This window comes from Macadamia integrifolia, unplaced genomic scaffold (genome assembly GCF_013358625.1).
Source record: "Macadamia integrifolia cultivar HAES 741 unplaced genomic scaffold, SCU_Mint_v3 scaffold961, whole genome shotgun sequence".
Classification (NCBI taxonomy): domain Eukaryota; kingdom Viridiplantae; phylum Streptophyta; class Magnoliopsida; order Proteales; family Proteaceae; genus Macadamia; species Macadamia integrifolia.
In genome coordinates, this window is record NW_024870603.1 from 222332 (window position 1) to 233313 (window position 10982).

The window sequence follows — 10982 nt, forward strand, 5'->3', positions numbered from 1 at the left end:
AAAAAAAAAAACACCTAAAGTGATACTTGTGGCGTTGACCCAAGTTTGCTAGTGTACGTTGATGTACTATTACTAAATATATAAGTTACTAACTAAAAATGGAAAATACATGATTAAAACAGACAAAACATAATGTAGATGATGCAAAACAAATAATAAAAATTAAAGTCGTTCTACTATATTTACAAATACATTGTACGAAAAAAAAAAAAATAATATTGGGGGGAAATGGGGTTTATCTTTTTGCTCCAAGAACCCTTCCTTAGGTAGATGTACTTTGATTGTGTAAGATTCAAGTGTAGAATGAAAGATTGATGGAGAAATTTTAATTTCTTGGCTGATTTCCGATGTTTCCCCCTCTATAGGAGAAATAGCGGGGGAGAGAAGTTGATTTTTCAAATTGGACTTGTTTCCCATGAAACAACCCCCTTTTATAAGGGGCTGGCTAGACCAAAATGGTTAAAATTTCGGTTGAAATAGTTGAAATGTGTCGAAATGGGTGGAAATTGGGGACTTTTAAAAGTACCCTGATATTTCGTTTCGGGCACTTGCGATACAGTCGAAATTGCAAACCATGGGTATATGAACGTGTACATGAAAGATTCCATGCAGCTTTTCAACCCTTAACCTATATTTGTTTGAAGAAAAGAAAAAGAAAGGAATAACAGAAGAAAGACAGGGTATTGTTTCAGAGGGCTCCTTTAAATAAAAAAAGAAAAAAATTAATAGATTAGTCAGAAGTAACATTTTTTCTGCATTAACACAGTGACATTCAGTGCTGTGGTTATCATTTTGTGGGTAAAAGTACAATAGGGTGTTTCAGTCGCACACTTAAGATTTATATAGTCCCCATTAAGTTGGGATAAGGCTGAGTTTGTTGTTTTGGTAAATCTGCTCCTCTCATGCCTTTTCTTATTCATCAGTGCTACAGTGGTTTTCACACCTTGCATTTGATTGAGAACCCAGGCCTGTATTCATTTTTTTTTTTGGGGGGGGGGGGGGTTGTGGAAGGGCATTTACATGGACATCTACGGGGCTCACATTCAGACATGCAGAAGGGTGCACCACTTTTGCTAAGACACAACATTCCAAGTTAGACAATGTTTTGAATTGGAGCCTATGACAACAGAAGATGGAGGCATACTGAGAGAACTAATACCTTTATCCATAACATTTTTGGGACATGGAAAGGGATTGAAATAGCTGGAATTTTGCTTTGACTGTGAGAATATTCTGATTCTTGTTCTAATTAAAAATGCATGATTACCTTATGTCTGGGTGAATATGGTTGTTATGCTTAGTCTCTTCTGAAGATCAATCAGTTTCAAAGATGGGGCATCGATTTGATTCCCAGGCATGAACTAGGATTCTAGCTTCCTTGTGGAATATCCCACTGCATATGAGCAATTTGCCGAATTTGCTTCCTTCAGTCATATACTTGAGTATGGTTCATGGTGGTTCTGTATCTTGTTCCTGTTTAGTTTTCCTATAACTGTCAAGCGCCATATGTTCTAGACCACAGAACAATATATTGAACTGCAATTATTTCTCCATTGCATTGTTCTAGAACTTGCCATATTCTTAATGATAGATTATTCCTTTTTTTTTTTGGTGTGTGTGTGTGTGTGGGGGTGTGGGGGGTTGATGGTGATGTTAGAAATAAGTTCACTATCATAAAATTATTTTGCTCGACTGTTCAGTTCGCACACCTTTTGCTTGGGTTACCAATGGTGTCCTTAGTATCTTGATTTTCTGTTTGTAGAAATGCTTCCTAATGCCGGTGATTAAATGTTCAGTTTTTGCTCCACTTGACATTGATTAGTTGTTCATTTCGCACACCTTTTGCTTGGGCTTACCAATGGTTTCCTGATTAGCTTGACTTTCTGTTTGTGGAAATAATTCCTAATGCCTTGGGATTAGTAACGAAGAGAATGAAAAATGGAAGAGGTCATAGTTTTTAAGGCGCTGGTAGAGAATGAAAAATGGAAGAGGACCAAGAAGTTGTTTCAGAACAGTTTGAAGTATATTTGCTTGAAAGAAAATAGATTATGCTGCTTAAGACACTGTACTTTCAAGCAGTACATGCTTCACTTAACTGCAACAATTGGTTCCTCCATGTGGAGATGGGGGTCAAGATTGTTGTGGCTTATTCATGTAGTAATTGTCACCAAGGTTTTAAGTATCCTACTGTATCTTATGATATTAACTGATCCGTAGTGTATCATTAAGGCACTGATACTATACAGTACCGATACAATACGTAAAAAAATTTCATATTAGTATATGTAAGAAACCTCATCCATCACATGTAATTAATCAAATGCACTTATCTTGTCGAGCTTTGTTCTCTTTTTTATACATGATATGTTTTACATATTATTTATTTATAGTATTTATGCTTTAGAACTATATTATATATACATATCCTAAGCATTTCCATACATTTCTTGACAATTTGCATATATATTTTTAGCGTATCTTACGTCTCTCCGATAAACTGTCTCTTAAAATCACCCTTCCAATACTATACCTGATACCTGATACCTGATACCTGATACCGATACTTTAAACCTTGATTGTCACCTCTTTGAGTTTCTTTGCCACAACTTGCTAATTTCTTCATTGCTTCTAGGGTCCCTTTTTCTTTTTTTTTTTCCTGCTAGGAACCCTTGAACCTGCCCGGGTTTACGGTTCAGGGGCGAGGTAAACCTCAGTTACACGAAGTATCCCCTTACCTTGTGTAACGCTTCTTTGGTGGGGATTCGAACCTGGGACCCCGTGACCAAAGCACATCGTCCTAAACCAGTCAAGCAAACCCATGAGGGGTCTAGTGTCCGTATTTTAATTCTGTTGACTAATTGATTTATTATCTTATGATAACTTGTAGAACTTGTCCCTTTGCTCGTCACCATTAACATGGTAGTTGGTTGCACTTTGCTTTGGAATCGCTGATTGGATGGGGGTTGACTTATTATGGTACTTAGTTGGGTTGAACAACATGCAGCGAATCTGTAAAATTATGAATTTATAAGATAGAACTCTGCATTGGTCAATGAAGCCTAGAGTAAGTTGGCATTTTGCTAAAATGTTTTATTTTTTCTCCCTGTAGTGCTATTTTTCATTCTTTAAACCTTGTCCTACAGTGAGCAGTTTCAAATGTTTTAGAGCCTTTAAATGCTTTCCAATGATTACTGTCTACGTGATACTGCCTGCTCCCAGTCCAGAGCAGCTTTTGACATTAAGAAATTACTCTGTGGCTGTTGGAGTCAAATGGCTTACTATGTTTAACTATAGAAGTGAATGGCATAATGGAAACTTAGTGAGAGGATGAAGTCAGTTGCAGTGATTTAATTTCTTAGGGGCCATATGATTATGAAATCAGACTTATACTATTTTATAGTTATCTAGTTTCCTTCATTACCCGGGGTAATATTTGTGGAATTGAATTTTCCACTTTGTTGCTTAGTATCTTTCTAATATAGGTGATCTTTCTTGTTGGCATGAGCTTTTGGACCGGCTACTGAGACAATTTCAATTACCAGGAATTTGCAGCTGTTGGGGGAAAGAACTCAAAGGCTAAAGCGACTCACAAGGTTGAAGCTGGGACTACTCAGAAAATCCAAAAAACTCGCTTTAAGGATACAAAGGGGAGATCTAGCTCTCCTAAAGCTAATGTCCGAAGCAGCAAAGATGCACTTCAGAAACAACAGAGAGTTGAACCTGTAGTCAAAGAGGAGGGTGAGATGTCTGATACAGAACTATATCAGCAGTTCAAGGAAGAAAAATGGATGGAGTGGTGTGCAGATGTCATGGAGGATGAGCTGAGGACATTGAAGAGTCTTGAAAAATTGCAGTACACGAGCTCGGATCTTCCAAAGGAAAAGGTTAATCCCTAGTTTTTTCGGTCTTTCACTGTTCCCTACAATTTTACCGGGTATCTGCATGATATACACTTCAACTCTTTGGTCTTCATTATATCTTGCTCTTTCCCTTCCAGGTGCTTTCCAAAATTAGGAAATATCTACAACTTCTTGGAACTAAGATTGACCAAATTGTACGGGCACACGAGGAATCATATAAGCAATCTAGTGAGTATCTGTTTGGCTTCCTATTATCCTTGTTTTTCCTTAAAAAAATTGAAAACTATTGTATCAAAAGAACTTGCCTCCTTAGTTGGCTTGATCCTTTTCTTCTTGATTAGTTCAAGAGAGTTCTTCTGAACTTGAAGCATTGTGTTGGTTTTCCCCTGGAAAAGTTGATAATTTCTCCTGTTTGAAGATAATGGATTTATTTAGGCAAAAATTGTTTTTCAGGGATGACCATGCGGTTATGGAACTATGTCTCCACCTTTTCGAATTTGCCAGGGGAGAAACTACACCAGATTTACTCAAAACTTAAACAGGAACAGGCTGTGGCTGGAGAGGGACCCTCCCACCTCAATGGCGCTAGTCCAGGTCCCATGGACAGGGATGGTGACTCTAATCAGTGCCCTCCATTCACTCACAGTAATGTGAAGTCCAGAGGGCATGAGAAGTTTGCAGCCCGCCAGCCATCTGTCGGATTTAACAAAGATCAAGGAACGGGGAAGGCAGAGGCATGGAAACGGAGAAGAAGAGCAGAAATGGATGGCCAATCCCAAGTTCCATCGTCATACCAGCAAACTATGGGCAATGGTAACCGGTCACAAGATCCAAATTCTTCAGGTATTCTTGGGCGGGCCCCTACAGATAATAGGTACTTCGGTGAGAGACCAAATAGGACGCGTCAGACCCGTTTTCCTCCTGGACAAGGTTAACTGTTGGATATCAAATAGTCTTTCTGCATTTTATTGGATGAGAACCAAATGAGAGGTGAAGCCAATTGGCTTTCTCCCAAGTCGGCCATAAATTACGGTGTCAGAAATTTTTTTTTTCACCTCGGGAATAAAAGTTTACAGTCCACCAGGATTTGTGGCTAGTTTCATGATTGCTTTCAGTTTCCTTTGGAATTTTGTGGTAAATCCATGATCCCGTGGATGGGACGGTCACAAAAGTTGGCCAATGAAGGGAACTCATATGTGCAGGAAATTACTAAGGAGTAGAAGGCATGAATTCTTTCCATATGTATATTGTTGAAGAGCAACGCCAGTTTCTCAGTCAGACAGCAATGAAAAGGCAAAGGATTTACTTCCCACCTTCAAAATGAAACCATTCATTGAACTTGTAATGAATTTTGGAATTCCAGCTTATAAGATGTGGTTCTTACACAAATGACAGTTCTGAACCTGTTCATGTTCCTCCATGTAGACTGTCAGTTCTGTCACATAACATGCTGAAATGTAATTTTGATCTTGTAGATGTAAGTAATTCTGATAAAGTAGGTTTTGTTTTCTAAAATTTTGTAATCAATCTTCTAGTAATTTGGTTGCATTGAAATCTGATGCAACCGAGCAGTTTAAGAATGAAATCACTGTTACTCATAGTTCTGATTCTCTTTCATCTTTTATATTTATTACTTTATTTTATGATAGCCTGAACAGGTGAACATGGGAATGTTCTGGTAAGTTTTTAGACATTACTCATGTTCAAAGTGGAACAGCCCACTTCCTGGAACACTGATAACATTGAATGGTAAGATCCGAACTGCTACTTAGCCTAATGTGGTGCTTCAATCATGTAGCACATTCGGTCTTTAATCGTATTGAGTTGCTCAAGTTTTTGATTTGCTCCATCTGTACCAAATTTTAATGGTTACTGTGTGATGGAAAATTGTTAAGAGTGTGAGCTTTGTTCTGTGAATTTGAAAGAGGTGGAGGATCTTCAGAAGATTTGCAGATCAAAACGAACCGGAGAATATGTCATTGTCTTGCCTGGTTCCACGGTTCTTGAGTGGTTTGAATTTTTGGGCATCTGCTCTGTAAATGACAGCCATGGAAATAAAAAAAGGTTACTGTAATGTTTTTTTCTCCCATCTTTCTTTCCATGCCTCAAGCCGGCTATTCTTATAATCTTGAGGCTAATGTACGGATTTTCAGGAAGAAAGACTTGAATTGGATGCTGATCATTTGAAATGCTTGGAGGCTTTTATTTTGCAGTAGTGGAACTTGTGTTAATGTATGTGCTTAGGGAGTTGGGTTGTACTCATTTCTGTTTGATGTTATGATTGAACAAGTCAGGGAAGTTGAGATTCATATACAAGTCCAGTAAGATGCTCAAATCTGAATGAATCAGTTCATGGCCTACCTGCTCTTCTGCCCTTCTGTGTTTTATATACTCCTTGGGCATCCATCCTATGGACCTCCCCTTTCGTATTACTACGTCTTCCTCTTGTTTACATTATATGATCCCGCGCCTTGCCTGGAGGGTTCTACCCAATGAGATTTTCCACTTTAAGAGGTTTTATGAAGTGAACAATCAGTGGATGCATGGTTCTTCAAATCCTTAGAATCATTTAATTCTGTTGAATTGGTTGCCTAACCCAAAGAATGATTAATAAGATTCCATGTACAATAAGGTGCAGCCAGATTCATACTAATTGTCTACTTGCTACCAAAAATGGAATGCAATAGAAAGCTGCAATTCTTACTAGGTTGATGCTTGTTACCTTATAACTACAATGACAACTCATGTACTAAACCGTGAGGATCTTACACTTTATTGCATGGTTCTTAAAAATATAATGATAGCTAGTTTGTTTAACCATGGGATATTGGGATTATTTATTTATTTATTTTTGGGTGTTGAATTGCTTTCCATGAGAATGCCATTCCTTTGATTGATATATGAATATTGTACCAAACTGATATAAATTCAAAAGATTTCGTTGAATCGTGTGATGGAGAGATTTGATTCGCACACCAAATAAAAAAGTTCTTATCTTATAGAAAAAAAAAAAGAAGTATTACTTTACTTGTTGATCGGTTTACACGGTGTCGTAGAAAATGTCAATCACTTATATGTCTTCGAGTGAACGATGACATAAAAGCAAGATTCTCATTACTCTTTTTTTCTTACGATAAAGAAAACTATTTTAAAACAGGAGGGATGATATTGGTGCGTGGGAGAATCTCCTATCGACTCAATGAAATTGAGAGAGAGAGAGAGAGAGAGAGAGGAGGGGGTAGGGGTGTTAATGTCATTTTGAATGGGCGTTTATGCCTATCTGAATACACTTAATGCTGATCGTGCATATGCATGGCGGTGTATAGAAAAATTTTCCTAAAAACAAAAAGTTAACAATGCGATCCACATATGATAACTTTACTTTCCCTAACTACAAAAGATGGTCATGGTCACTACTTTGTTGAGTCGGTTCTGTTAATATTCTAAGCAAAGCATATATGATATTCTTTTGAAAAGCAGTTGAAATTCTTATACAGATAGGTTAGTATATTAAAACCTTTTTTAAGGTTATCTTTACCTTTCCCAACAAATTCAAAGGCAAAGGATAGCTTTAACCTTGTATTATTAGGTGTAACTCTTAGATGCTCTGTTTTTTGCTTTTTGATAGCATATAGTGTCCCCACTGGTTAAGTATATCTAAGTTAGTGTGACCTAGATATTCTCTAGATCTTTCTGGGGATAAACATGCCCATTTTTTGCACATAAGTCTTGTTGTCTTCTTTAATAAAAAATCAAGCTGGCCCACTGAATAGGATTTTCGGAGCTTTACACTTGTCAGTATCCTGAGAGTGCTCTACAAACTTCTGAGGATAATAAGAGCATCTCTATCAAGTGTAAAAGTATCCATAAAGAAGGCTCGAATCTACTAATATATATATATATATATATATATATATATATACATACTGTGTTAAAGAGAGATGACAATCAAAGTGTTGGTAACCTAAATAGTTTGAGAAACTCAAGTCTGTTCTTTCTGTTCCAGAATGCCCAAGTCAGACACACAGGCCACAGAGATCAAGAATCGACCTCCACCAGGTTTACAAACTCAAAAAAATACACTTTTTTTTTTTTTAATTTTTTTTTATTTATGTGGGTTCACTGGGTATGACTTGTTTTACAGGATACCCAAATGAAAACCAGACTGGTACTGGTGGGAAATGCTGCCCTAGATCAAAGAAGAAAGGTGAAAGAGGCTTCATTGAGGGATGGTAAATTTTAATCCTTACTATGACTTCATTCCTATTTATCTCTGCTTGATTTGATCTCACTTCACACATCTTTTGAATTTTGATAGTTTAATTATATTTAAGGCCATCCTTTGCATATTTCTCTAACTGTTTTGTGTTGATCTACTGGTCCTGCAGCCTCTTTGCTTTGTGTTGCTGTTGGCTTTGCGAATCTTGCTTCTGATGGAACTTATTGGATGGTTACAAAAGGATATTAGAGTTTTTATATTAATCTCTTCCCTTTCATGTATTGTTTCTAGTGATATTTGTTTGCCAGATGTGTAAATGGCTCTGAAAATTTCTCTTTTTGTTTATGGATTGGTATTAATGTCACAATTTTTACAAGTTCCCTAATATAAATATGTAATCAAATTAGTACTTTTATATTCAACTGTCCCCTCTCTTGTTTTATGATCTAAGAGAATTGAATCAATTGAAGGGTGACTCATCAAGATTTGGTTCAAGTAGTGATATAGTGCCTTGATAGAGTGAATACAAGCTGGAAAGATCTACTATTTTATATGAGATATTTTAATTGAACAACTCAATTCAGATTTACATGAATTCCAAGTGGCACCACTGTTTCAAAAATGGGATTAGGATCAGTTGAATCAGTCGATTCATATCCAAATTGATTGTGACCGATCCCAATTTCGTTTAAGATCAGATCGCTAGGTTTTCAGACAAAGCGGAAAACTGAATACAATCTCTACTTTGTCATACTCTTGTAACCAGAAACGTTCTTTACCAAAAAAGAAACAAAAAAAAAAAAAAAACAGAAACCTTGTAGAGAAATGACACTGGATATTGAGATAAGTAACAGAACCCATGGAACTGCCATTCTTGCATGGAAGTCTTCCTTGTTAGAATTGGATTCTTTCGAGATCCATCCATCTGTAGACATCTCATTTTGTCACTGTGGTGGTGGGCTAGCCAATGTTGAATATGTTGGATATTGTGTCCATATAATCCAAAATAAGATGAAATCCTCCTTTTGTTAGAATTGGATTCTTTCGAGATCCATTCATCTGTAGACATCTCATTTTGTCACTGTGGTGGTGGGCTAGGCAGTGATGTATATGTTGGATATTGTATCCATAAAATCCAAAATAAGATGTTTAATTTTAATCAACTCACATTAAATTGGCGATAGTGTATTCAGAGGTATGACCTCGAACTGTTTGCAGCTAGAGATGGAGTTGGACTCGTTGACATGGTTTTAATATTATGTGTTTTTAAGAATAAAGATTTTTGACCCAAATGCAGGTAAACATTTGTATGTGTATCGGACTCAATCATTTGAGAACCCTACATGGTTTATTGTTGGATATTTTATGTAATAGAGTTCTCGTGATAGTTGTGTGGTACGAGACGTGAGAGGGTTTTATCCTTGTGGACTGACACTGTGTACTTGATACCTCTATATCTGACTAGTTGTAGATTATTACACTGGGTCCATTGTGTTTATCTATGAACAAAGGGATTCTTAATAAAGAATCCACTTTCCGTTCAAGGAGAGTATCTTGAGAGGTAATTCTGAATTTGATTGGACGAAATTTTGAATTCGATAGTTTAATTGTAAAGTGTTTGCAAAGAACTTAAAATATTATTATTTGTAATAATAATGTTTTATAAATGTGTTATCACATTTTTTGTTGTCCAATTAATGGTCAGGATAGTTTGAATATGTTAGCTCTTCAGTGGACGAGGGTAGTGATAGAGAATTAATTTCATTCCATGAGGTCCCTTGTGAGATACTGTAAAGTGGAGGGATCTACTAGAAATGTTTTCTATAAATATGAATTTTATGGCTATTATCATACTGTCCTTATGGGAAATTAAGTTATTAATTGATTGAATAGAACTCAATGTAAATTGCCTTGCTATATGACCTAATAGGATTGTTCCATTTGGCACTAGAAATCCAAAGAAGGGAATGAGTCTTTTGCGTGGCTATTTAATAGTCTTAAGAGGAGAGAAATAAATATTAGCCATTAGCTCATACGATTTAGAGAGAAACTACCTTGGATCTAGAAGAATTTCATAATTTAATTAAAAGTGACTTGAAAAGATTTTTATTTTGATAATTATTTTACAAAAGACATTGTTAAGCAAAATATAATTAGGTTAAAATGAATAAATTTTTTTCTAAGTTTTTAGTTAACATCATTGCTCAAACTGGGTGTGGTTGTACTTTTTCAAAGTGTGGTGGTTATGTGTAATATAGGCTACTTACGAGAAAGATACAAGAAAATTTCCCCTAATTTTTTGAGGTTTTTTTTTTTTTTTTTCTGGTAGGATGATTGCATAAAAGGCTAAAGGAGATCAGAATATACAATGTTAACAAGCCAATTTGGGCAAGAAAGAAAACATGAATCAACAATGATTTTGAGCCCAAAATTGGCCATAGAATGAGCTATTGTATTGGTTGAATGACAAATATGTCTGAAAGAAACAAAAGAAAAGGAGAAAGCTAAGTGTAATATATCCTCAGTAAGAGGAATGACTTCAACTGTTGGGCTCCTCTCTTTGATCCCCTTAATCACCTCTAAGCTGTCCAATTCGATAACAAGACGATCAATTCCTGTTTTAATAGCAAGAGGCATACCATTTTTAATTGCTCTTGTCTCAAGCTGCAAGATGTTGGTTGAATTATTAGAATAAATAGAACCTGCAATAAAGTTACCACCATCATCTCTAATGACAGCAGCGATAGAACTTCGATTTTTTTTTTTTTTTTTTTGCATAAAAGAGCATCATGTTAAGTTTGAAAGTACCATGATGTGGTTTTTCCAATTTAGTTGGACGTTGAGAATTGTTTGGGTGATGTGATTCTGAAACGAAGTGAGAAAGGGCACACTCAACCACTTGT

At 36.2% G+C, this 10982-nt stretch overlaps 1 protein-coding gene and 1 long non-coding RNA gene across 6 annotated transcripts in view; both read left to right on the forward strand.

The window, feature by feature from the left end:
- The window catches only part of LOC122070660 (protein CHROMATIN REMODELING 5), a 61050-nt gene extending 55590 nt beyond the window's left edge, over positions 1-5460 (forward strand). For 4 of the 5 annotated variants that reach the window (XM_042634860.1, XM_042634861.1, XM_042634858.1 and 1 more), the window contains 3 exons: positions 3543-3884; positions 3998-4088; positions 4296-5460. In XM_042634860.1, coding sequence (XP_042490794.1) covers positions 3543-3884; positions 3998-4088; positions 4296-4795 — 933 coding nt within the window. In that variant the 3' untranslated portion in view covers positions 4796-5460. The remainder of the gene's footprint in view (positions 1-3542; positions 3885-3997; positions 4089-4295) is intronic. The other variant, XM_042634862.1, reaches the window with a different exon arrangement.
- A 2305-nt stretch (positions 5461-7765) lies between these two features.
- On the forward strand, positions 7766-8496 carry LOC122070662. Its single transcript, XR_006137919.1, has 3 exons — positions 7766-7919; positions 8005-8092; positions 8249-8496. It is a non-coding gene; the product is annotated as an uncharacterized LOC122070662 (long non-coding RNA).
- Positions 8497-10982: the final 2486 nt, after the last annotated feature.